The 25,628-nt window shown below is 48.6% G+C and overlaps 11 protein-coding genes across 11 annotated transcripts; 6 read left to right on the top strand and 5 right to left on the bottom strand.

The window, feature by feature from the left end:
• Positions 1-1,267: 1,267 nt before the first annotated feature.
• Positions 1,268-2,947, top strand: N7533_013133 (uncharacterized protein; the record flags this gene model as incomplete). Its single annotated transcript, XM_057109783.1, is given in 6 exon segments — positions 1,268-1,335; positions 1,493-1,745; positions 1,777-1,911; positions 1,964-2,511; positions 2,683-2,791; positions 2,810-2,947. Coding segments are annotated over 6 exon segments (1,251 nt in total), but the record flags the coding sequence as incomplete, so codon positions are not given.
• Positions 2,948-4,618: 1,671 nt separating this feature from the next.
• N7533_013132 (uncharacterized protein) lies at positions 4,619-5,146 on the top strand (the record flags this gene model as incomplete). Its single annotated transcript, XM_057109782.1, has 1 exon — positions 4,619-5,146. The coding sequence occupies one exon, from the start codon at positions 4,619-4,621 to the stop codon at positions 5,144-5,146; it is 528 nt and encodes a 175-aa protein (XP_056953367.1).
• A 356-nt stretch (positions 5,147-5,502) lies between these two features.
• Positions 5,503-6,176, bottom strand: loc1 (the record flags this gene model as incomplete). Its single annotated transcript, XM_057109781.1, has 2 exons — positions 5,503-5,787; positions 5,868-6,176. 2 exons carry the CDS (start codon positions 6,174-6,176, stop codon positions 5,503-5,505), a joined length of 594 nt encoding a protein of 197 aa, XP_056953366.1.
• A 403-nt stretch (positions 6,177-6,579) lies between these two features.
• N7533_013130 (NADH dehydrogenase [ubiquinone] 1 alpha subcomplex subunit 6) lies at positions 6,580-7,471 on the top strand (the record flags this gene model as incomplete). The annotated part of the gene is made up of 4 exons (XM_057109780.1): positions 6,580-6,622; positions 6,745-6,806; positions 6,995-7,141; positions 7,352-7,471. 4 exons carry the CDS (start codon positions 6,580-6,582, stop codon positions 7,469-7,471), a joined length of 372 nt encoding a protein of 123 aa, XP_056953365.1.
• Positions 7,472-8,779: 1,308 nt separating this feature from the next.
• N7533_013129 (uncharacterized protein) lies at positions 8,780-9,133 on the top strand (the record flags this gene model as incomplete). Its single annotated transcript, XM_057109779.1, has 1 exon — positions 8,780-9,133. One exon carries the CDS (start codon positions 8,780-8,782, stop codon positions 9,131-9,133), a length of 354 nt encoding a protein of 117 aa, XP_056953364.1.
• Positions 9,134-9,966: 833 nt separating this feature from the next.
• N7533_013128 (DNA-directed RNA polymerase core subunit RPC19) lies at positions 9,967-10,706 on the bottom strand (the record flags this gene model as incomplete). Its single annotated transcript, XM_057109778.1, has 4 exons — positions 9,967-10,100; positions 10,188-10,264; positions 10,404-10,495; positions 10,599-10,706. The coding sequence occupies 4 exons, from the start codon at positions 10,704-10,706 to the stop codon at positions 9,967-9,969; spliced, it is 411 nt and encodes a 136-aa protein (XP_056953363.1).
• A 1,021-nt stretch (positions 10,707-11,727) lies between these two features.
• N7533_013127 (uncharacterized protein) lies at positions 11,728-13,195 on the bottom strand (the record flags this gene model as incomplete). The annotated part of the gene is made up of 3 exons (XM_057109777.1): positions 11,728-12,180; positions 12,266-12,930; positions 12,997-13,195. The coding sequence occupies 3 exons, from the start codon at positions 13,193-13,195 to the stop codon at positions 11,728-11,730; spliced, it is 1,317 nt and encodes a 438-aa protein (XP_056953362.1).
• A 2,304-nt stretch (positions 13,196-15,499) lies between these two features.
• rrp36 (putative pre-rRNA processing protein) lies at positions 15,500-16,619 on the bottom strand (the record flags this gene model as incomplete). The annotated part of the gene is made up of 2 exons (XM_057109776.1): positions 15,500-16,405; positions 16,473-16,619. The coding sequence occupies 2 exons, from the start codon at positions 16,617-16,619 to the stop codon at positions 15,500-15,502; spliced, it is 1,053 nt and encodes a 350-aa protein (XP_056953361.1).
• A 528-nt stretch (positions 16,620-17,147) lies between these two features.
• On the top strand, positions 17,148-19,059 carry N7533_013125 (NIF domain protein; the record flags this gene model as incomplete). The annotated part of the gene is made up of 2 exons (XM_057109775.1): positions 17,148-18,425; positions 18,472-19,059. 2 exons carry the CDS (start codon positions 17,148-17,150, stop codon positions 19,057-19,059), a joined length of 1,866 nt encoding a protein of 621 aa, XP_056953360.1.
• A 1,218-nt stretch (positions 19,060-20,277) lies between these two features.
• On the bottom strand, positions 20,278-23,436 carry N7533_013124 (tetratricopeptide repeat protein; the record flags this gene model as incomplete). Its single annotated transcript, XM_057109774.1, has 4 exons — positions 20,278-22,012; positions 22,075-22,869; positions 22,922-23,111; positions 23,163-23,436. The coding sequence occupies 4 exons, from the start codon at positions 23,434-23,436 to the stop codon at positions 20,278-20,280; spliced, it is 2,994 nt and encodes a 997-aa protein (XP_056953359.1).
• Positions 23,437-23,852: 416 nt separating this feature from the next.
• Positions 23,853-25,602, top strand: N7533_013123 (Synaptobrevin; the record flags this gene model as incomplete). The annotated part of the gene is made up of 3 exons (XM_057109773.1): positions 23,853-24,254; positions 24,309-25,319; positions 25,375-25,602. 3 exons carry the CDS (start codon positions 23,853-23,855, stop codon positions 25,600-25,602), a joined length of 1,641 nt encoding a protein of 546 aa, XP_056953358.1.
• Between the last annotated feature and the right edge of the window lie 26 nt (positions 25,603-25,628).

The raw sequence follows: 25,628 nt of genomic DNA, 5'->3' as shown, positions 1-25,628 counted from the left end.
GAATTGAGCTGTTAAGCATGTTCCGTGACCATGAAAGTGAGAGCTTATATGTGCGAATGAGCGGTGGATTCGGCCACGTAGCTTTGATTCTTACTGTGAATCTGTGTACCCTGGCTACTAAAATCTATATGAAAAGGTTCGAAACCCGCAATGGGCACATGTGGTGGTTCCTGCAATATTACAAGCAACAAAATTAAGCTCATTCTCTTTGTTAGACTGTCCATTCAAAGGAATTTCTAAAGAGTGACACCTTGCGAACAGATGAGAAGCGGACCTCTAGAAACCCAAGGCTTCCAAGGTGACAGGGCTTCTGGGGAGAGACTTCAGGATATTAGAGTATCCTTAGAACATTGCGTACGTATGTCATTTGTCTCCGCGAGAATGTCCCTGTGCATATAATGAAGTAGACCTATTGTTTATGGGCACGATTTGTGCTGATGGTCTGACATTTAATCTGGAATGGTACTCTAGATTTAGAACCAAATCTGTGTAGCTGCTTATATGATTGTCCAGCTTCCGAAGTGCGAGCTAACTACCCCAAAAAAAGAATTTAAAGGGGTATATCTTCTCATGGAGTACCTAGGTATTCGGCTTTCGCATAGATCCCTTTCAAATTATACCACAGCCGGGATTATTGTTCTTCTGAATTCAGTTCGGTAAACTTCAACCCCGCATCAAAGGTCGTACAACCATGTGGTATAGTGATTCGTACCGAGCCAAGATAGTCACGATACTCAAGTGGAGGAACATAATCTGCAACGATTCCATAAGAATCGGCCTATGCAGCTATAATAAATGCCGATAATGATAGGATGAGGGAGAGAATCACCGAATTGATAAATCCAAAGTTGACATAGAGAAAGGCGCCTTGACGTAGTCCTGATTCAACTTTGCTCAAATCGAAAAGTTCTCGGCAGAAACTTAAGAAATCGAGAAAAGTCAAAATCTGCCACAGATTTAAGACATTGAATCGCAAGCTCGGTGAATAGTAAAAGCGAGCTTAGTTGATTTGAATGGGCATGTCGAGGTTGAGGCAAGTCTGGTTTCCTCACAGGTATCTTATTTTCGTGATAACGACCTCAGTATTAATTTGAATCGTGTAGCCAAATATTTTCGCTAAAATCAACAATGGCCGGATAGTCTAGTTGGTTATGACGCATCGTTAACACCGATGAGGTCCTCGGATCGAGCCCGGGTCTGGTCACATTTCTTTTTGCCTCTTTTTGCCTTTTATGTTAATGTTATTATCTTAATTTTTTACTGCCAGAATTGGGACGTGGATGAGTCTCCGTTTCAATGTATGCGTGCAGCCGCTGCGGCTCATTCACTGCAGGGGTCGGGACGGCGGCTTATCCGAAGCATTAACCCTTACAATCTATCAACAATCCGCTTCTCCTGGATATCATTTTGTCTGAAAGCAACGACTCATCATGGCTGAAGCTCATGACGTAAGAAAAATCGCCTCAAACTGTCGTCGCCTTCTTCGTGGCAGTACCACATATTTAGCTACGAACGGAAGTGACCGAAATATTCTCCATGAATTGGACTACTACGGTCAGAGGATAAGATATCCTTCTTATTTATACAACAACCGTGACTCTATTCGATCGATTGTCACTCAACAGCTTGGCTTAAATTCTCTAGCAGAATGCGATATCACAGACCCTGGACAGTGGATGTGTGGCAGATTCAATGTTTGCATTCCACTTGATATTCATGGCCAGGCCGGAATATCCCCGAAAAGAGTCATCATGCGGTTTCCCTTCCCATATCGAGTTGGAAATGCTGCCAATCCCGGAAACTCTGATGAGAAAATACTTTGTAAAGCTGGGACTTACGCGTGGCTCCAGGCAAATTGCCCGGATATTACGATCCCAAATTTATGGAATTGGACTGGCTTCAGGTACAGCTGTATGGACCACTATCTTCAGATTAATTTTACCAAATTTAACTCATTTAATAGTTAACTGCTCTTGATAACCTAAATTTTATTCCACGCTCAGTAGAGAAACTACGGCGACTAGTTCTAGGTTGGTTTGGCTGTGCTATCCCTTCTCAATATGTTCAGATCAAGTACAAAGGACCCATTTCTTTAAGGACAGGATATATTCCGATTGAGTATATTGAGCCATCTCGAGGCAAGAAGCTCTCCGAATCATGGGGAGAAGGTCGTCATGGCCCCCGACTACGCAAAACTCTTTTTCGTGGCCTCTCTCGCACTCTTCTCGCGCTCGCCCGCACGCTACTACCCAAAACTGGCTCCTTTATCTTAGATGAGAAAGATTGTGTGAAGTTAGAAAATCGGCCGCTCACCCTTCAGCTCCAGCAGCTAGAAAATGAGCAAATACCTGTCGATATTCCAAGGAATACCACTTACACATCTGCTGATTCCTACATCCATGATATTATATCCTTTCACGACAGCCGTCTATGCCATAAACCAAACTCAATAAACCATCTTGAGGATGGATTTTATCAAACATCAGCTTTGATGGTCATGCGGAGTATTTGGTCTTGTTACTTTTCCCGAGAGCTTTTGCGCGGGCCCTTATTTCTCACGTTCACTGACATTCATCAAAGCAACATCTTTGTTGATTATGAGTGGAACATCACATACTTCATCGATCTAGAATGGGCATACTCGCAGCCTCTAGAGATAATTCACCCTCCCCACTGGTCGAGTGACCAAGCAACCGACTCGATCAGTTCAGAAAAGTACGGAGCTCTTCACAAAGAGTTCATAGAGGAAGAATCAAAAGAAATAACGATTTCCTCGCCCAAACCTCATTCTGTACTACAGCGAAGCTAGGATCGCGGAACATTCTGGTACTCTCTCGCATTGAACAGCCCTACAGCGCTTTTCAGTATTTTCTACGATCATATCCAACCACAATTTTCTAACAGCCATGGTGACTCAAACTTTTGGATAATCACTATGCCTTATTAGATTTTCAACGCCTTTGATTTCATTGAGAAAAAAGTGGAGGACAAAAGGCAGTATGATTTATGTTTGCGGAGTTCTTTCGAATGACACGTGCCAGTCAGATGCAGGAAGGAGAAGTAGAGAATCTCATTATGCAAGGATGCCTAGGGCTCGAGGCAGCGAACTTGTATACAGTCACATGATTTGTCATCATCAAGCGGCCGGATAGTCTAGTTGGTTATGACGCATCGTTAACACCGATGAGGTCCTCGGATCGAGCCCGGGTCTGGTCACTTTTTGCTTTTTGCATGTCTCCTGTGCATGGGCCGTAAGGCCGATGCCTTTGGATTATTCTTTGGGAGTTTTTTAAGCCCGTAAATGTGTGTACTGGCCAGAAACTGATGAATATGGCATTGATGCGGAGAAATAGGAGATGAACATGCTTTTTTTAAAGCACTGTATGTATACTATGGGAAGTAATGTTTTATATTTGCTTTATCATGATAGACCTTGTTGTTACAGCCTGGATTGAAACTATGAAGTTTGAGTCTTGGGCATAATATCTCAATTCAGCTTGATATGGTCAAAAATGGAGCAGCTGTCATAACAAGTCGGCCGGATAGTCTAGTTGGTTATGACGCATCGTTAACACCGATGAGGTCCTCGGATCGAGCCCGGGTCTGGTCACATCTTTTTGCTTTTTGCATGTTCCTTGTACTTTAGCTTGGCTGGCCTCCAAACCCAGCCTTTTGCTCAATATCAAGCCTCCCGGCGGCCGATGGGAAGGAAAACGCAGGTGTGATCCTCCAAAATCAAAGGTCCGAACTTTGGGTACGATTTCAAGGCAGCAATACTGATATGCATATGCTGATGACATGGGGGTCAAAGAAGTCATGATGCATCATATCTGATTCTACCTTTTGCTCCCGCTAACATGTGGTTCGTAATCATGAGAGATTCTCGGTATTCCCTTCAAGTTCTAGTCAGAGCGTGCAATATCCTTTCGGAATTGCTGTCCATCCCAATATTGCTCACTTGGCCATGCTCCGAGAGTAAACTACCGATCAGCAGAAGGCTAAAAATGGGAGCCAAAAAGTAAGCTGGCTCATGGAACACATCCATAATAATTGAGAACTATTTTCTCACAAGTAAATCAACCTTGCTGCTTCTCTGCATACGCATACGAGCGTTGACAGTAGCGGTGTTGGACTTGGCGAGTGGCGTGGGTTCTTGGCGAAGGGGCCAAAAAAGCGCTGGGTGATTCCCTTTCTGGTCTTAGCACCAGATCTACACTTTAAGCCCCCAAACAACGGTTCGTATAGCAGCGGTTCCAGTTCAGTTGTAGCGGTGTTGACCTCTTGGCGAGTGGCCTTTTCTTGGCAAAGGGTCCAGTGTCATTATGCTCAGCCCTGCCGCGCAGGGTGATTCCCGTTGCGGCATGACGGCCCGATCTACACCCTCAGCCACCGATATCACAGCTGAGAGGTGAGATCGATGCAGGGTCCTGAGGTTAATTGTTGATTGTATATAAGGAGTGTCCTAGGTTGGGCTTTTGTGTTATTATCATCTTCAATTACCTTCACCGTTCTCGATCTCATATTTACAGATCTATACAACTTTCCTCTATACTTTATAATTTTGATCTACAAGAACTTGGAACCTTATTCAACTCAAAACTTCGAACGAAACTACAAGATGCGCTTCTCTATTTATCTCGGAGCTCTTCTGCTGGCCCCAATGTCCGCCCTGGCCAGCCCAACTATCGCTGTCGATTCCAATTCGAACATTCTCCGCCGCGAGAACAATCTAAGTCCCTCCCAAGGACGCGTGAGCCCTGCACATGTCCTGGCTCGCTCCCCTCGACCCGATTCAGACGACGACGATGTCGAGTGTTCAAGCAGCCAAGTCAAGTGCGGAAATGCCTGCTTCCCGGAATCTTACAGCTGTTGTCCCAACGATTTCTCCGGAGGATGTCCTTCGGATAAAGAATGCCGGAAGAGAAACAGCCGTTATGGTTGCTGCGATGATGACGACGATGACCACTGTCGCTACGATGACGATGACGGCCGTAGCATCTTTGACAAGGCTGAGGATATCGGTGATAACGTGAAGGACAAGTGGGATGACTTCTGGGGCAACGATGGTCCCTCTCTCAAGCCAGAGCTCCGCATCATGGGCGGATTGACGGGATTAGCTGTTGCGATGAGCTTATTCTTGATGTGATGTGATGGATGAAATGTGATGCAATGGTGTTTGTTAAGGGTTTATCCGGCAGTAATTTTATATGTAGTTTATGACCAGCGATAGATGAGCCGCGAAATTTTCTATCTTAGGATGTGTGTTTCAGAAGAACTTCAATCCAATCATTCTTAAAAAAAAACGCAATGCTATTTCGAATAATTCGTCAATAAAAGCCCGTAATCCATAATCGAATCAGGCTCCGCCAACATGGTCGACAGTGCTATTCACAATAAGTTTTTGGAAAGAATTTGAGAATTAGACATAACCCGGTCAGAACGCCAAACCCCGGTCTAGATACATGAAGATGGTATAGACAGTAGCCGCTTTTGTGATCTTGTTCAAGCAAATGAAACACTCTTCCGCTTTCCCTTGGCGGAGGACTTGCCCGATGAGGGCGCAGACTTTCGGTCGTCGGAGTTGCCCTTGCCACTCTTCTCTCTCTTCTTCTGTCGAATATCAGCCTTGACAGCCTCCAACTTGTCCTTCTTCTCTGTCAAGCGGGCCTCGGCCTCCTTTCTCTTTGCTTCCCGAATTTCCTCCAATTGGCGGGCCTTCATCATCTTGGACTCAATTTGTCCCTCCTTCTCCGCATTCACCATGGCGAGGATGGTCATCATGCCCTCCTGAATAGAAAAAGAAAATTAGTATCACAGATGATTGGAATTACACCCAATTGGGTCACTCAAAGCCATAGTAAACGTACCTGATCATCAACAAAAACCTTGCCCTTCTTCTTGCCCTTGGGCTTCACCACACCAACAGGAGTGATAGCGTTCAACTTGGGCAGATCCAGCTCTGCATCTGTGTAGACTCTCTTCTTCTTCTTCTGGAGATTTGCCTGCTCGGTGCGCGCCTTCTTCTTCATTTCCTTGGGAGGAGGACGCTTGACGTTGCTCTTGGACTTGCTCACACGCGAGCCGCCGGAGACTGTGGAAGTCTTGGAGCCCTTGCTACCTCCATCAGAGGCACCTTTAGACGGCCCTCCCTTAGACGACCCTTTCGTGGGCGCCATATCGTAATATGCGAAGGTTCAAGTGGATTGGAATTTGTTGGCGGAGAGCGGAAAAATGCGCCGGTGGAAATTTTGGGGCGATCGAGGGCTATTGGTAGACCGTGGGGTTGTCGGTCAGGATATCCAGGAGGTCTGTGACGCTAGTAGAAAGACCAAGAAGTAAATCCGGCCGTAAAGGAGCAATTCTTAAGGAAATGTTTATCAGAGAAAAAGAACGAGGCAAATCAACGTTGCGCCGAAATCGAGAAAGAAATTTTTAATCAGGCAGGCGGTGACAAGACCGCCCCGTTCCACCCACCCAAACCTCACCTGCGAAACCTCCACCATCAGAGCTTCGCCGTGAACCTCCAATTCTCCCCTCTTTTCCCTGATCTTCGGACCAAGTGGACACCAATCTCTCACCATGACTATCAACCCTACCTACCTCGCGCAGCGGACGCGCTCCTGTACGTCCTCGACCCCCTCCTTCATCGCCCGAGGTGTTCCGACTGCCACCCGGCGTTGACCTGCAATTGAGCCTTGCTCGCCTTTTACAGCATAACTAATATATCTCTTTCTCGTCGTTTAGCCGTTAACTGGTCCGATGCCAAGTTCCGCGTTCTCAAGACCTACCGGGAGTGGCTGCGCGCGGTCAGTCTACCCTGATATCCCCCGACCCGATACCCGCCCTGTCCTTGTTACGTTTTAAAAAGCCACTTTATCTGGTCCCTTGATACTTTCAAATAGACCAGAGAGGTGGTCGATACGCTTTCCAAGAACCAGGAATGCCGGGAATATCCAATGATGCCGGTCAAGCTAACTTGGTTATATGCCCACAGTCCCCCGAGATCCAGACCATGTACTCTCTGAACATGCCCGTATCCGCCATCCGCACCAAGGTCCGCCAGGAGTTCGAGAAGCACCGCTACGTTAGCCAGCTCCCCGCCGTTGACGTGCTGCTCTTCCAGAGCCATGCTGAGTTCCAGGTTAGTCCCGGCATCGCGAGCGATAGGAATCCATTCGTTGGACAGGCAATACAATATCACACGCGGCATTGGATGGTTGGATAGGAACAAGGAGCCTGATCCCCATACACCCTACGTCAATTCCGCTGCATTCAACCATCACATGGATTCCTATCGCCATTGCGAATTTCACCCCGCTCTGCTCGAGACCCAATACTAATCGCTAAACAGGAAACCCTCAACTACTGGAAGCAACTCTCCCACGTCATGAAGTACTTCCGCCCAGAGGAGGACCCCGGTGCCCGACTACCCCCCAACTTCGTCTCCGGCTTCCTGGAGGGCCGCAATTGAAAAGACCATTCCATACCCCCACCCCTCTTCCCTTTACTTTTTTTTTCCCTTTATCGCCAGCTTATGGCATGATAGCCGGTGGAGCTGTCCCATCGGCGAAGACATGATGTGTAAATATTGTCTGAGTAGTGTCGCCGAATCTTTTATCTTTTTTCTTGGCGATTTTTGTACTGCCAGTGGGGACGTATTGATCTTCGTAGTTGTCTTGTGTCTGAAGTACGTAGTAGTTTTGTGGACAATCCCTAAAGAATTGGACGAGAGTATCGATAAAGGAATACCTCTTCGAACATTGCGCATCTCTTTGGTGATTAGGTTCTCCGGTTATAGACAGAGTACTTGCTATGAACGTATACGGGCCCTGTCTACATTCATTTTGACCAAATATTTAATCAGCATTTGAGGACCCTATGCTAGTACTTGGGTGGGTCTATCTTGTCAGGTAATGTTGCTGACCTGTAAGTGTTATCTAATTGGTCATTTGGATTGCGCCGCAGACTTGAAGCTCTATTAGCCAATTGCGCCGACCGACTTTCATTCTATTTACGGCTACGTTGCCATTACAGGTGAAAATTTAGCAATAAGTGTCATTGAGTGGAGCGATAGGATTGAAAACGAAAAAGCGATAAACTAAGCGCACAGGTACTATTTCTTGCATTTTCGCCTTCAGAACGGGTAACGGGATTCGTGAAGAGAAGCTCGACGGCGAAGCCAGGGACGATGGTGAGGTCGGTGCGGTAGGAGAGATATTCCCAAATGGCAGGAGAGGGAGAATTATATGATATGGCTTCATAATTAAACCTTCTGAGTCGATAAAATGGATCATAACACCTACAGGTCAGCAACATTACCTGACAAATTAGACCCACGCAAGTACTAGCATCCTCGAATACCGATTGATGGCCTCTACTTAGACATGTGGATATAGGAGCGTCTGACATCAGCTTCCTTGCTGTGAACATAGAGATTTAGGCTAAATACGCTCTATAATACCAATACGCCCTATAAGCTAAATGTGCCCGGTAAGCCTAATACGCTCTTTCAGCTAAATACGCTTTGGAGGCTGAATACGCCCTGAAGAGTGAATAGTAGGCTATGATAACTTGATAGTACTAGTAGTATAATCTAGAGCCCTGTAAGATGAAAGTGCCATGACTGTAGATACTATATAAACCAACATTCATCTCAATAAAGAAAATTCCTTTCTTCACCAAAGCCAAACAAATCCCAACATCGTTGAAATCATTCCTCCGATTCTATATTCACGTTCAAGAAAAGCTTCAAGCTTGTCGGTACTTCAACATCTTTAGAATGCATTTGTCCAAGATCCTCACCACCGCCGCCGCCCTCTGCATTCAAGGCAGCCTTGCAGTCAATGTCTTGACCTACAGCGGTCGTGACTGCACAGGCACAGTCCAGGACGTCAAGGTCGACAACAATGCAGCCTGCTCTACCAAAACCCAAGCCTTCCAGTCTTACAAGGAAAATGGATGGGGAAAGAGTAACGGGCAGAGAATTGCATTCTACAGCCAGCCCAGCTGCAGTGCGAACTCATTTCTCTACGACACATACTCCTACGATGGGGACTACTTCCACTCCAAGCAATGCTACAATATCGACGGCCATTCGCCCGTTTCCGTCGCTCGGGGTATGAAACTATACTAGATAGGTATGTTAGTATTTCATTCTGCTCCCATGGAATTAATTGGAATTTAAATATTAACTTGGCTCTTCAGAAATAGGCATCTCATGGCTCACCTCTGTCAAGCCGTTGGAGTCATATCACTGCGGTTTACAGTCAATATTCACACATGACTCCATCAAATAGTATACGCCATTAGTCGATCTTGCTTATAAGCCCCGCTCGTGTAGAGGCCATCTCATCGAACCCGTGTTGATGGGGCTCAGCATCTGCAGATCCTGCGCATATGCCTCTACTTCTGTTGGTTTATTTTCTGCCTTTTTCATGTATTTAACCTAGTCACTCGCTCGTCTTTAAGTGAATAGATCTCCGATCCTTGTATTCTCTCGTTCAGCTTTGTCATCCATGGATCACTTCCCTCCGATAGCGCTCAAGTTCTGCAGGGGTGTGTTAGGGCTAAGTAGCCCCAACATCTAGAATAAACCATATAAACTCTTTGAGGCACTAGAATTCTTACCCCTACCTCAAGTAATTCTTAATTAGAAAGCATACTATGATTTACTCTTAACCCTCCTATGTAACCCGAATACATCTATTCTATAAACGAACCGCTTCAATACTTGGGCAGAGACATGACCATTCAAGTTGGAAATATCCTATGCAACTCTCGCTATCCTCAACAAACAAACATACATACATACATACATACATCCCCTACTGTCCCAGCTAGCCAGTCTCCAGCCAAGCCACAATCCAGACAAAAAAAAAAGCAAACAATTGTATGAAGCTCAAACCCAAACGCCCCGAAACAAAATGCAAAAGGTTCACTTCGAGATCCCGCACACATCAATCAAAATCAAGATTGCATGCGATTGGCATTCTCCTCATTAAATTGATCCCTCGCATCGGTGAATTTCTCCGTAACAACGTCGCAGAGGTCCATCAGGTCGCTGAAGCCCTTTTCCAACGCTTCCAGTGCGGTCGTGTTATCTGCAGAAGTTCGTTAGCTGCCGAGAAAGAACGCCCCGAAGGACTTGAAAACGCAAGCGTCGTGCGTAAACTTATACTCAGACTTACCAGTTGTCTGGATGCGGAGGTGCATTTTTGGGTCGGAGGGGTGGGGGATGGTATATCCGCAGAACTCGACGGCGGGACTGTAACGTATTAGTCTCGGGGCGTTATAATAAAAAAGGGCCACGACAAGAAAGCCCTCCCAGGGGGGCATAGCTTGCTATGCCGCGGAAGAACAGAACAGAGCAGAACAGCTTAGCTTCCGGCTTGACTTTGACTCACTTCTTCATAATGGCGTATCGCAAGGCATTGCCCATGGTGTGGCCTTCATTTTCGAACTGAAACGAGGCGGATGTTTCAGAGGAACCGGGGAGCTGGAAACGAACACGGTCAATATAAATATATTTTCTCGGGTAGAAAGTAGAGCAGAGCGAGAGAAGAAAGGTTCTCAGTCCTGTCGGTGGAATGTATACGAACCACGATGACGCGCTTCTCCTCTAGCATGATGGGGTCGACCTCAGGCTCAGCGTCGAGCATGGACTGGTCGACCTCTTGCGGCTCTTCGGCGTGGACGGAGGCAGGCATGGTGGTATTCGAGGGTATTTCGTTTCGAGGTCGCGGGGAGGGGATTGGTGGTTATGAAGCTTGACTCGTCGGATGGCGTTGTGAATGGACTGGTGGTTGCTGAGTTGGTTGAGAGTGCGTGGCGGTTTGACTCGGGGAATTTGTGATCGGGTCAAAGCTGTCCAATTGCGAGATAGAAAGAACGAAATGCTCTTTGCGATTCTTAAGATTGACTGGGATTTCTGGATCGTCGGCCGCGAAAGAAAAAAAGTGGGTTATCGATAGAGGCTCACCGCCTGCCGCTTGCAACGTCCTGCAGGGTGCATCTATGACTGTAATCTACGAAGTATGGACAGGGGAGATTCCACGTCCAAGTATTAAAGGTCGTTTGGGAATTACAATATTTATCAGGAAAGATCGTCTTGAATGCGTGACATATTAGGGGTGAAATTACATTTGGTGCAGGCACTCAGTCTGGTGGGACAGACGCAAGCCCAAGTCCAACCTTAGCCCAAGCCATATTAAACCAATCCAGCATCTCATCAGTGCAAGAGAAAAATCGATCGATACCCATTCACAATGCTAGAACCCGTAAAGCAGAAAAGAAAAAAGAAAACATCCAGAAAAGGTATATTGTAAAAGGAGCCAAGCAACGCCCCCAAACTCCCATTGCGAAAAGGAGATGCCAAAAAATCCCAAGCAAAGAAATTTTCCCCCCATTGAGCGAGTGTGGAGCTCAAATCAAAAAACTGTCGTACCTGAGGTTGAGGATAATATAAACATGACTGGTCATATAAAGAAGAAAAAAGAACGGAAACCACTTGGTTCAATCAACCAGGAATGAACAAGAGTCCCGACCAGCAGGTGTAAAAAAAGATTTGCTGGGACATGAGCCGCCCGGACGTAGCGGGAAACCGGCTGTACTGAATAAGAAACGTGCCTGGAGAAGAGGGTATCGCCTCCAAGCATTTATTATCGACACATATCAAGAGAGCTTGCATTGACAAGCAAGTTCTTTTTTAGAGCAGAGCAACTGATTCGTTCAAGAGTGGAAGAGATCCCAAGCCCGTGCGCATAGGCCCAGGAATTCCTCTTTCTTTCTCCGTTGGGTTTCCGGCGAGTCTCGACCGGCGCCAAAGGGGCCGTAGGGTGTCGAGCTAGCGTGAGCTGCAGGGTTGGGCCGGTGCTGAGGCTCAGGCCCATGTCCAAGCGGTGGGCTTCCATTATCTTGCTCGTACTCGCTCCGGGGGCGACGGCGTGCAGTGGTATCGGCGAATTGCATCATAGGGACCTGAGGCGGATGGTGGACCATGCTTTCGCTAACCAAAGGAGCCGTCTTGGGGGCAGCATGGAATGCGTGAGGAGATGGCGGAGTGGGTGGCTGGTGGCCTCCATAGTGTACGATCCGTGGCAACAGTTCATCGCGCCCGCCGGTCATTTCTTGCACGGCTTCTTCGGCCGAGCGATACTCGCGTGATCGATGGGGAGTTTGTGACTGGTGGTTGGGGGGGCAGGCCGGGGGAAGGCATCGGTGCCAGATTTGATTGGGAAGAGTTGGTGCTAGAAGCGTTTAAGTAGACACTCGGGCGGTTCGCATCTGGGCGGGTTGCTTCTCTGTCTCGACCCAGAGCATCAGAACCGAACACATCGGACAGAGGAGGAAGGCGGTTGTTGGTCTGTGCGGCTGGAAGTTGGTGCATGTGCGAAGTTGAGCCCAGAGTCGGACTCTGGTTCACGACATGGCGAGTCAAAGGCTGAGGCTGGTGCCGACCAGTGAAGGTCTGGTTCAGCGGGGCGGATTGAATCACCCGTTCGTTGGCAAATTGCGATGCCGACGGAGGGACAATGGACAAGCCAGGCGGCGGCCGTCGCTTCGAGCTCTTGGGTCCCAAGAACTCGTGCGCAGATGGCCTGATGCCATCGGGACCTTCATCCTTGGCTGACATTTGCAGCCGTGCTTCAATAATTGACCGTTGCTGTTCGCGCACCGAGAGACTCCGTTGGAGCTGCTCTCTCATTGCAGGATCATGTGTCTGAAATCCGGGTGACAGACATGCCAGTCCGACGTCCTGCATAGTGACACCGTCACGGGCAGTCATAGGCCCATTGGGTGGTCGAACGGACAAGTTACTCGAGGAAGGGAGACTGGTTGAAAGGTCGAGCTTGCGAGGGCGAGGGCGACCACTCTGCATGCGCGGCGAGGATGGCGGTTCTTTTTTGACGGTGATCTTCGGACCTGCGCTACCTGATCTGTAACAGCTGTGAGTTAATAATCATCAACCAGATTCTGGATTCTCATTATCCAACTTACGGGGAGGCCGGGTCTTTGTTCTCAGGGGTGCCTCTTCGCGGACCATCCTGGGAGGTGGTAGACAGTCGTGATGGGGAGGAATTCGCCGCGCCCGGTGGGGAGGAGGAGCCAAGGTCGGGCAATTCTTTGGACTAGGATCGCGGGTGACATGTGGCGAGGACAGAGATGCTGCCGTCGCGGGCGCAACTGCGGTCGACATGATGATGTGATGTGATGTGATGTGATATGATATGATAGGGATGCTTTGACGATGAGCTGGACGGAACGAGATACTCTGGATCAAGCCGAAGTATACCTATCACCTATCGTATATTTCTTCGCAGGTCGTGGGATCGGCGGGAATAGCCTCCGACCTCAAATGTGGAGCATCAATAGTAGCGACAGCGACGTGCACAGATCCCGGCGTTAAGGGATTAGGCACTTCGATAGTCCGAGGGAAAAGGTGGAGGGGAGTAACGGAGTAGAGGGAGAGGGAGAAAGAGAGAGAGAGTAAGAAGGAACAAAGTTCCAAGTCCAGAGAACAAGCGAGAGAAATGGACCGGCAGAACTTTCTCCGAATGGGTTCTGGACCCAGAAGGGGGGGAAATTAAGACAAAGGCCGAAGAGAGAGGGGGGGGAGGAGGAGGAGTAAGAGAGAGAGAAGATGTTCAGCAGGGGTGGAAGTAGTGGAAGTACTCTGTACCTTCCACTTTCCGCTGAACCATAACTTCCTCCACTAACACCAACACCAACGCCCTATGGACTACCAACATCCACTCATCCTTTCAAGGCTAACTCAGTTAAACCAACCAGCCTAGAACCGCCCAAACACCTCTACTCCCCCCCCAGTATGGAGTACCAAGTACCAAGTACGGAGTACACCGCATGGCCTGGTCGTTCTGGAGTCCAGAGTTTGAGTGGAGCCGCGCTCAAACACTTCCTGCACCACTGCCGGGGCCCGGCGTATCAGAATCATCTGCCTGAGACACGCCGTGTTTCTACTTTGTGCCCCCTGTTTGAGCCTGGCCCTGCTGGGTGTTCGTGTTCGTGGATCGTCACATCCTGACATACCGGCGGTTATGCATTTTGACACTTGTACAGTTTCCAAAATATCCCAGGAACCTCCCTCCTGGGATTATTCATGGTTGCATACATATGCTCCATACTTCATACATTCATGGAACAGAAACAAAGAGGATCTCATCCACTCAGACCCGGCCCCTCCTCCCTTTGATTTTGGTTTGGCCCCCAATAACCCAATACCTAATATCCTTTCCCCCCCTCCAAGACTGAGGCTAAGACTGGTCTCATCTGCACACGGGGCTTCTGGGGTCTTTGATCGGCGAAGACATGTGCTCCCGATCTGCATGAACTCGGCACCCTCGCCCGCCTTCACACTTGGGCAGCAACTCATATCACGTTCTATGTCAAACATGGCGCAGACGGCGCTTATCATCGACCAGGGGGTGGAAGCATCTATCCATTTCAATCCTAGTGGACAGACTCCCCTCTTGCTATGTGTGTCTTGTCTCTCGTGAATGTCTTGTGTATTTTCTTTGTTCAAAAGCGGAGACGCTACAACTATTATAACCTCCTGCTGCATCCACAATCCTCCTGTTCACTATCCGCAACCCCCCAGACCCAGGAACGAGAACCAGTCCTTCGCCCTGGGTGTGGATCACCAAAAGAAAAAAAAAAAGGTCGTGCCCTAGGCTAATGCACGGAACCCTCTACCGACCGCAAACTATGCCCTGTCTGATTTCTTATCCTGGTCGCTCTCAATCCCCCCCCCCTGTAGCTACGGTGATTGGCTACAGCTTTCACGTCACCGAATTTTGGGGGACGGTAAAAGGACGAGTCGAAACGCACAGATCAGGGCTCTGACTGCTAGATTTGGTGGCTCCGATTCTAGTGAGACTAGCGTTACAGTGAAATTGCGACTGCGACTGAGATTTCTAAGCTATTTGAATGGTTTGTCTCGGAGTTGGATGTCTCTGTCAGACTGGAGTATGGAGTAGAGTAAGTACAGTTACATCTTACTCAACTACTAACATCAGTTCCATGGTACAGTGCAGTCGTATCACACTGGGGTACCATGCATACTTAATAGTATCAAATATAGATATTGTCCGTTCGTTATAAAGGGAAACTATCATGATTTGAACTCTCCCTGATATCCCATCAACTCGACTGTCTCCACCGGGAAGGGGCCGAGATGTCTCGGATGGACCACTTCGTCTCAGTCCGGCCACTTCTTACCTTGATCGGTCTCAGGGAAAGTTATGCCTGCATTATATCTGAATATGTAAAAACGATCTACAATTGATGCTCTCGTGCTTTTTTTCTGTGTTAGGCTAAATGGTAACTCGCAAGCTTGACTAGCAAGTGTTCAATACAAATTCTACCAGATCCATGGATGGCAAATAGTTACTAGTACTATGTCCTGGTATGTCTAGTATGTACTATGATATCAGAAATCAAACGAGGTGATATGCATTGCCTTTATACATTTTGGGTATCCTAATCAAGTCGTCGACGCTTGCCCCCCACGGTCCGGAGGCGCATCGTCCATCCCACGCCGCTCGAAAGGCATGTCCTTGCGCTCCTTAGACGCGATCTTCTTGCGCCGGCGCTCCAAAGCCTTCGCACGATCCCGCGATCCCATCTCCTCATATTTCTTCTCCAGCACCGCCTTCTTCAGCTCCGACTGCTTCAGATAGTACGGGGTACTCTTCTTGCCCTCGCGTATTAATTGCTTCTCCTTCTTCTTGTGATCGGCCATGACCTCGCGCTCGCGCTTCTGGTTTTTCCGCGTCTTCATCTGATCTTCCGCGGAGCGAATCTGCATCTTCAATTCTTCCCTTGCGTCGGCATTCTTGGTCTTCGACAGTTGCATCTTGAGATCCTTCAGCTCCGACACCCGGTAGTCGTCCAGGAAAGCGTAATTCTTGTTCGCGCCTTCAGAGTACTTTCCCGAACCACTGTAGCCCATGACTGCTGCGTCGAAACGGGGGTCGCGGGCTTTCGCAACGGCTGGTGGCTCAACTACCAATCGTCGCCGTGTGACGGCGTGCTTGGATGACTGCACCATGGGAGCGTGCTTGGAAGCACGAGCGGCCTTCTTTTCCTTGCTCTTTTCCTTGGCAGCGGCGTCGCGCTTCTGTTCGCGCGCTTCGCGGATTTTGGCCCGGATGTCGTCGAGTGGGGAGGCGGTTGTGGATTCGTCGGCGCCTGCCTGAGATCGCTTTTCCTTTCCTTTCTTGGATCCCATGGAGGCTTGGGCTTTGGCGAGAGCTCCGAATGAGACGCTGCTCAGAGATGCCTGGATATCCTCGTTGTCGTCGCCGGCATCTGAGAATTCCTCTTCTCCGAGGTTGCTGCCGTCTTCATCCTCATCTTCTTCGCCTGCGCTGGCATCGGAGCCCTGGGACTAGTAGCGGTGAAAGTTAGTTTTAATCCAAGCATGCGATCGGTGGGGGAGGGGATAGCCTTCATACGCTGTGAGATTGTTGATCCTCCGCATCGGATTGACCGTCTTTGTCGCGGACTTCGTCACCCATGTCGGATCCTCCCGAATAGACACTTTCATCATCGTCTGTAGGCCGAGCCCGCACTCGGCGGTTCAGCATATCTGAAATCCCCATTGTCGGTAAGGTAATTGTGAAGATCTAATGATGTAGAGTTCACAGAAGCAGTCCCATATTTTTCCCGCAGAACAAAAAAAAAGGTACTGCCGGGCGGTGAAGACGATAACAGACGATAAGGAAAATCCATTGAGGGTCAACCCCGAGACAACCTTGACGAAAGTCACTTGCAATCTTTTTCTGGCCTTTTTATTTCTGGCTCATGTCGGTTCTTTTCTTTATTGTCCACCGACGGCCAGCATTGACTCATACTATTATCTCTCGATCTTGCAGAATCACTCCTGTATATGATCCCATCCCATATTCAGAACCCCTCAAACATTCGATCAATTAAACTAATTGCCTTCCAAACAGCCTGTGCCTATCGCCTACTCCGAACGCAATTCTTTCGCGCCAACTCCCCTCAAATCTGCCAAACTGCCTCGCTGCGGTAAAGGGAAGAGACGCGCGCAGGGCGCCGCTCAAGATCCCGCGCCTAAACAGCGCCGAATCGACAATACCGGGCTGTCGCATCATGGTCTAGAAGCCATGGGCTCCAATTCCAACCCCGCGCACAGAAGTGCGCGTAGTAGGCGTTCCGGCCGAGCGCCACACCCTGGCCCTTCGCAAAGGAACTACGCCCTGGACGGCTTCATCAATAATACGATAGCAACGCCAACACCGACACCACAATATGGCTATGGATCTGGATATAGTCCGTACATGACGAACTCGTCAAGTCATGCGGTCAATTCCAATCAATACCCAGTGGGAGGCGCCAATGACGGATCACAAATGGCTTTTGGATCATTTGATATTCCGGCATGGAACCCGCAGGCCACGAGCTACGACCCAACGGCTCTGCCGATGCCGATGCCGATGATGGACCCGACACTCTTCGCTTCCATCATGGGAAACATGCAGAGCCAATTCCCCATGATGCCGTTCAATAATACAGCCCCCTTCCAGGGAGCACAGCCCATGAGCACAATGGCCAGACCATCTGCGCAAATAATCCACGCACACCAACCAAGGCCGCGAAAACGGGAGTCAACACCACCAGTGGATATACCCTCGCCGACGGCGGACTACATGAAGCGATCGTCGCCACCGGCAGTAAGCTCTCCCACACCACGACCGCTACTTATCATCCTCGATTTGAATGGAACTCTGGTCCACCGAAAACACAAAAAACTCCCGCCCTCTTTCGCGTCCCGGGCCGGCCTCGATCACTTCTTAGATGTATTAACCAAGAAATATGCCGTGATGATTTGGTCCAGTTCACAACCCGCAACCGTCGAAGCACTCTGCGCGAGAATATTCACAAAACAACAGAAACGCAATCTCGTCGCGCTGTGGGGTCGAGACAGATTCGGCCTCACGCCTATACAATACCATGCCAAACTACAGGTGTACAAACAGCTCCATAAAGTCTGGAGTAGCCTCGAAGTACAAAGTTCATACCCAGGAAACGAATCCTACAAATCACCCCCGAGCCAAAAACCAGCCAGTGGCAAGCAAAAGCCCGCCGCAGACGAGCAGAAACAACTCGAGCAGGAAAGGGAACTGGCAGCTTCTTTCCCTGCAGGTCAACGATGGGATCAATCGAATACAATCCTCATCGACGATAGCAAACTGAAAGCCCTCAGCGAACCGTACAATATCCTCGAAATCCCCGAATTCACCAACAACCCAAACATCGACGAGTCAAAACTCTTCGCAAGAGTCCTCGCCCGACTCGACACGCTCTCCCGCCACGACGACGTCAGCAAACTCCTCCGCAGCATGAACGAGGCAGCCGATCAGCAAAACTGCAGCGTCCTGGACGTCTGCACCCCCGCAGGAAGAAGCAGCAGCAGCAGCACCAGAGCAGCCCTGGGAAGGAGACGACGACGAAGAAGGCGGCACCAGCCTTCGAGAATTCACCATCAGTACCATTCCCGGCGCACCCGCAGCCTCGAAGAACCCCAAGAAAAAGCAGAAGAAAGGCGATGTCAACACTGCAACCGGACGGGAACCCGCAATCCAACCCCAACCCCAACCTCAACCACCAACAGACCCCGAATCAATCAGACTCAGAAAAGAGGCAAAAAAACTCCGCAAGAAGGAGAAAAAGGTTGCTAAAAGGGCTGCCGAGGACATCGCTCGACAAGAAACCGCCACAGCTGCGGCGGCAGCGGCAGCAGGTCCTAATGATACAACCACTCCCGGCGCGAATACCGTTCCGGGCGCTACTACTGAATATATTGGTCAACGTAAGCGGAAGGCATTGAAGAAGGCCCGGTTGGAACAGGAACGGGATCCTCTTGCGCAGGATCCGTCTACGATTGATCCGTCTGCGCCGCGGTATAGTTTTCGCACGCGGGGGGGCGCAGGTCTCAACCGAAACACAGGCACAGGATCAAGGTGGGAGCCAAGAAAATTCTATTCCTGTCGCTATGACGACGACTGTCTTAACTGATGATCCTTCTACTTCCCATGCTGCCTATGGAAGTAGATCTGAGAATCGGAGTCGGTCCCCTTCTTCTGCCTCGGAGAATTCTTTATTGGATCGTCTTGAGGATGGCCTTGGTTTCTCGAAATGATTTTGATATCCGTTTTGTCCTTTGTACTTCGGATCTACGGTCTGGGAGTTGAATTGAATCTGGGTCGCGCTGGGGCTGGGGCTGGGGTTGTTGCTAGCCCTGGATTATGGGAGTGACATTGTCATGATTGTTTATAACGTGTCTTATTGTTGAAGAAGACCTGTTTCTGTATTTTAGTTTCTTTAGCTATGCATCGAGCGATCAATATCCATATCAATGTCCTCAGATACGCAGCTCATGTTCTTTATTTTCTCGTTTGTAGTTTGTTTGTGTTTCTATAGTTTCTTTAGTTCTCAATTAGTGTTATTCACCTTTGCCAATTCAAATCTACCTTTTCTTCCAGTTCAATGGTCTATTTCCAGTGGCTATTTCATGCTCGTCTGCCCTACATCGTATGAAACCCGAGACGCTATCATGAAGAACATCCAGAAACAAGGTCTAGAATGAAGAAATTGTCCGCGAAGCTCGCCAGTCACAAACTAATATTCCACCCTTTTGTCTCGACTGCCGTGAGTAGCCAGCAATCTTGGAGTATGAAAAACAGGCCTATTTCAAGTTCTTGGGATAATTGATACTCCCTCTTCTGGTGGTACAGTCATTCTCGAGATCGGCTTGACCAGCCCGCATTAAACTGAGGGGCGCGGTAAAATGCACTTCGTACCCATCTTACAGTACCTCAATACATAAGATTTTTATGTACGGAGTACCGAACGTGATACGTGGAATTCCTTGTAACCCATTCTGGTGGATCTCTGCAAATCTGGTTCAACGACTTGTGCCTTGTTTCCAGGGCCCAGAGATCTACCTCACAGCATACGCTCTCTGTTTTAGCCACACGATAGACACAGCTTTGCTAGTCACACTATTACGACCGTCAATTAACAATACCAGATCTTCCCCCAATGTCTCCAAGACTACTATTCTCAATAGAGATTAGAAAATACAAATTAAAAAAGATTTCGATTCTTTGCTCCTGATGAGTAATTATATTGCTTTTCATAGTAAACGTAGAGACTGTGTAGTGAACCCACGACTCCTATAAGAACTTGAATACATCAAAAAAATTTATAATTTCCTATGGGGAGGTTAAGACACTACTTCAGATCTGCAATGTTGAAGGCATTTAACCTCTCAACTAGTTGCCGGGTCGCACTGTGATCTGGACCTAGGAGCTTCTCGTAGCCTGCCAGTGCTTGCTGGTACATCTCCTCTGCCTCCTTCAGCTTCCCCTGATAAGAGTAGAGGACGCCAAGGTTGTTGAATGTATCAAAAGCACAAATATGATTTGAACTCAGGACCTTCTCGTTGACTGCCAGTGCTCGCTGGTACATCTCCTCAGCCTCCTTCACCTTCCCCTGATCAAAGTAGAGGAGACCAAGGTGGTTGAGTGCATCAATAGTAGAAGGATGAGATAAACCCAGGTTCTTCTCATAGCTCGCCAGTACTCGTTGGTACAACTGTTTGGCCTCCTCCTGCCGACCCAGCTTCCTATACATCAATGCGAGATTGGTCATGCTACGCAGTGTGTCAGGATGGTCCTCGCCAAGCTTCTTCTTTCTCATCTCTAGAACCTGCACCTGGAGCTGCTCAGCCTCCTCCCACTGGCCTTGTTCCACTAATGTTGATGCGAGGTTGGCCATGCTACGCAGTGTTTTAGGATGGTCCTCGCCAAGCTTCTTCTTTCTTATCTCTAGAACCTGCACCTGGAGTTGCTTAGCCTCCTCCAACAGGCCCTGTTCCATGAATGTTGATGCGAGGTTGGTCATGATACTCAGTGTATCAGGATGGTCCTCGCTTAGCTGCGTCTTGCTAATCGCCAAGACCTGCACCTGGAGCTGCTCGGCCTCCTCCAACCGGCCCTGTTCCGTGAATGTTAAGGCGAGGTCGGCCATGCTATTCAGTGTATCAGGATGGTCCTCGCCAAGCTTCTTCTTTCTTATCTCTAGAACCTGCACCTGGAGCTGCTCAGCCTCATCCCACTGGTCCTGTTCCATGAATGTTGATGCGAGGTCGGCCATGCTACTCAGTGTATCAGGATGGTCCTCCCCAAGCTTCTTCTTTCTCATCTCTAGAACCTGCACCTGGAGCTGCTCAGCCTCTTTCCATCGGTGCTGTTCCATGAATGTTGATGCGAGGTCGGCCATGCTACTCAGTGTATCAAGATGGTCCTCGCCAAGCTTCTTCTTTCTTATCCCTAGAAGCTGCACCTGGAGCTGCTCAGCCTCATCCCACCGGCCCTGTTCCATGAATGTTGATGCGAGGTCGGCCATGCTACTCAGTGTATCAGGATGGTCCTCCCCAAGCTTCTTCTTGCTCATATCTAAAACCTGCATCAGGAGCTGCTCAGCCTCCTCCCACCAGCCCTGTTTCATGAACGTCCATGCGCGGCTGGTCATGTCTTCCAGTGAGCCAGGCTGGTCCTTGCCGAGCATATATTCACGAGCTTTTAGCACATCCTCTTCAAGGTTCTCGGCTTTCTGCGATTGGCCAGGCGATTGAAATATGGATTTCAAATTGGCTATGTCTTTCAATGTCGATGAGTGTCCTGACAGCATAGTCCTCTCGTCGTCGTCCAGTTGAGTTCCGAGTCCTCGCCAATTCTCTCCTTCAATAACTTCAGGCTGGTCATATGGACTCGATCCCTCACTCCACGTCGACGTAGACTTGGGCGATTCTCTGACTTCACCATCTACCATCAGCGCTTTTCGAGACTCGTTCGATTCTCCGTCGCGGGTTGAATGTTCATTTTCTTCAGACTCAGGAAGGGGAGAACAAAAATAGAGAGCTGCTGAAGATGCCGCGCTAGATGCTGCTGGAATCGACGTGGATCTGAAATTGGAGACTTTGTGCATAAAGGACATTGCTGCGCAGAAGATATGGGACGTTCAGACAATTTCACCAGCGCCCGCCGTTGGTCTTCAGGAATTGCTCCTGCGTGAGCATCCTCCAGATGTTTTAAGAAGAAAGTTTCAGATTGATAATTCGATAAGCACAAATTACAAAACCACTCTCGTCGATGGAATTGTTGTTCATGCTCACTCCACTCTGTGTAGCTGTCGTAGAGCTGATTGGCTTTCACGCAGTTTCCGAATGTGCATATGTAAGGCCGCAAGTCGCTTAAGACGTGGTACTTCCAGCCTTCGTCCGCATTCTCAAGCTGTATCATCTGGCGACAGTATGGGCAGACAAATAGACTGTTCTGGTCTTTATTCACCACATCCACTGGCGGCGGTGGCATCAATTCATGTGCTTGGTTGCCAGCTGTCGAGGTTGTTGCAGAAAACTCAGTTTGTCCCGAGTTGGATGCAACTTCAATGTCCTGATGATTGATAGTCGAAACAGTAGTATCCTGTGTCCATTTTGTTGAGATGCTTTGGGGTCCTCTTCTGGACATATCAAGGTCGTTGTGTTTGATATGATCCTTTGTCGTCTTGTGGGTCTTTTCCATGGCCACATCAACATACTTGGAGATTTTCTGGGCATGATCCTTGTGATATGCCAGGAGTTGACGCCGCTTCGTGTTTGCTTTGCCGAGCCGTTGAGCAAGTATGCTATCTCGCGGAAGTTTGAATTTCTCGGACACGTGTTGAACATCATAGAATTCGAAATGATCGAGATCAATGCGTGAGGCTTGAGCTGTTCGATCGCGGTGAGCTGGATTCTGGAGAGTCACGGAGAATTTGTATCTGTTTTGTGTGAACACTAGTTCTCTTCAAAGTCGGGCCGGAAGAAACCCACAGGCTGGTGATGATGTACTGAACGTCATGCAAATATTCCTCCAGCTTCGAATGCTTCTCATTCTCTGATTTGATCTGGTCCCAAAACCCATCGGAATCGGAATCGTCTGAGTCCAATTCGTTCGTTTCGGAGGTAGGAGGGGTCTCATCATCTTCGAAAGGCTTTTCACTTTCCTGGATAACAGAGGTCGCTGGGTAAAATTAGCAAAATTCAGGTCCATCATTTGAGTGAAGTTGGATACCTCCATAGATGGCTTCGGAAATATCATTGATGTGATTCCGAACCTCCTGATGCAATTCCGGGGCCTCTCGAAGCCGGTGGTCCAAGGAAAGTCTGTCTGTCTGCTTGCGATGTGCACCGAAATTCCCGATCCAGACTCGTAGCCTCCCCAGGTCATCCTGCAGTTTCAGGCGGGTCTCGATTTCTTCACTTGGGACGGAGGCTAACAGTGCGTTGAATTCGCGAACGCATAACGCGACAAGAGAAAATATTGATGGATCTCGCTCTGAATCCATCTCAGATGCAGGGTCACTAGCAAGGGAGACTGCTGATGCGAAGTTGAGGGGTAAATGATAGCGAAGCACGTATTATCACGATCGCTGCTCGCCGCTGGGATGCAAAGTACTGGAGAGCTCGAGCAACCAAATTCTTTCTGGAGAAGTGTTCAAATCTGACAGTCCACGGCTCTTAGACTTTCCTATTTCCGGTGGATTCCTGGCAATTAGTACTTTCTCTCCATTAGAATTCCCATTGGCGGGGTCTGGGCTGCATCTCAGCTGAGGCGGGGTAGATTGGTCGATGTGCTGTCCGAGTTTCTCTGATATCGCCTGACCTTCAATCTCCTCTCTTTCTGACTTTCTTCCAATATATTCCCGTCACTTTTGACTGTCGTATTTAGCCTTCTACCTGTTGTTTCTTTGTTATTATCACCATGAGTGGTTTCGAGGTAGTTGGTGTTGTTCTCGCCGTCTTCCCCCTCATCACAGAAGCCCTCAAGTTCTATGCTGAAGAGAGAGGTGTAGTAAAGGACTTTTTTCACTATCAGCATGTCTTAAAGCGCATTAGTCGAGGTCTTGCCCGTGAGCAGGCCAGCTTTAGAAACTCCTGCAAGCGGTTTATGGAGGACATTGCCAATCAATGCGGAGTTGGTGAAGAAGAGATATCCGAAATGATGCAAGATCCCACAGACCCCCAATGGCGGGAAGGAGACCTCGTCCAGGAACAGGTCTTCAGCCAAAAGTCTGTGCAGCAATATCTGGATACGGTGGAAGATATGAACGAGGAACTTGTGAAAATCAAGGACTTAATGGCGAAATATGGAGACCATGGCCAGGTAAGCTTGTTGGCAATTTCGTTTCTCTTCTGAGACTAAGGAATTATCCTTTAGCATGAACCGCTAGATAAAAAGACTCGTCGGCGACAATGGAAGAAGATCATCCTCGTGCTCAAGAAAGATGGCATCACCCAGCACCTTGAAGAAGCAGGACGCCTGAATACCTTCCTGGCGCAGCTCACTGACCAAAATAAGTCTACCATCGTGACGCGTCGCATCTCGCGCAGAAGTACTAAACACTACACGCGGATCCGTTCTCATGCGATTGATCTTTACGAGATCCTTCGGGACAAATTCCCCATATCACCCAGCTGCACTTGTATGCTGAGGCACGATGTGAACATGAAACTAGAGTTTCGAACCCCGAAAACTCTCGCGAAAGGATTTTGTTTCCACGCTATATTTATTTCCGATGCTTCATTTTACTCATCATGGAACTGGCGGGAAATTGAGATGGAGCCTTGGGGGACCACGGAAATCGACCTGTGTCAGGACACTCGGCATACCCGAGTGAAGTTTGTCATTGAACCACCCTCCCCGCCAGCATCCGACTATGAAGACATCTCCAATATATGCGCAACAATTACGGCCCCAATGCCACCATCGGAGTGGCTAGGGTTTATCACTAGTAAGAGAGGCCGACAGCATCGTATCAGGGCTATAGATCACAAGCAAAGACTACCAAACTTCAAAAGCATCGATACTGTGTCCCTGGCCCAAGTTCTGCGAGATAAAGCCTTTCGTCAAGATCACCGATCCCGGCTAGGGCTGAAGTTGGCTTCGTCGGTAATGCAGCTGCATACCACAGAGTGGATGACGGATTACTGGAGCAAATCAGATATTTTTTTCCTGCGGTCATTGGATATGACAATTGACTTCGACAGCCCATTAATCCGACGCAGCTTTGGAACCCAGGAAATCGACTTGGCATCTATGTCGGAGAATCTTCCGAAATTTTACTTGAACGCGTCGATTCCTTGCCTATTTTCGCTTGGAATCGTTCTCCTCGAACTATGGTATCGGGAAGTGTTCGAAGAACTAAAAACGGAAGTTGAGCGAAAGATGGTACGAATGATCCATATAAACATCCCTTTATTGACCCTTTTAACGATCGATTTAGCCATCGGAATTCTCCGACCCGTTAACAGCGCGACGCTTGGCCAATGAGATGGACTGTGGCCCGAATTATAGAAATAGTGTCTTGCGATGTGTATCTGGGCTAGACGCGGTATACACATCACTAGCAGAAGACAAGTTCCGAGATGAGGTGGAAGGGAAGATTCTATTTCCGCTTGAGGAGGATCTGAAATTCTACTGTGACAAAACTTTAGTGGAGGATTGTATATGATGTGGAGGTTATACAATAATGCAACG

The sequence above is a fragment of the Penicillium manginii genome, assembly GCF_028828005.1.
Source record: "Penicillium manginii strain IBT 31320 chromosome Unknown utg000010l:1.0-1143873.0:1.0-1144522.0, whole genome shotgun sequence".
NCBI lineage: Eukaryota > Fungi > Ascomycota > Eurotiomycetes > Eurotiales > Aspergillaceae > Penicillium > Penicillium manginii.
The sequence above is the reverse complement of the archived record's forward strand: the minus strand, read 5'-3'. Positions and strand labels throughout refer to the sequence as shown.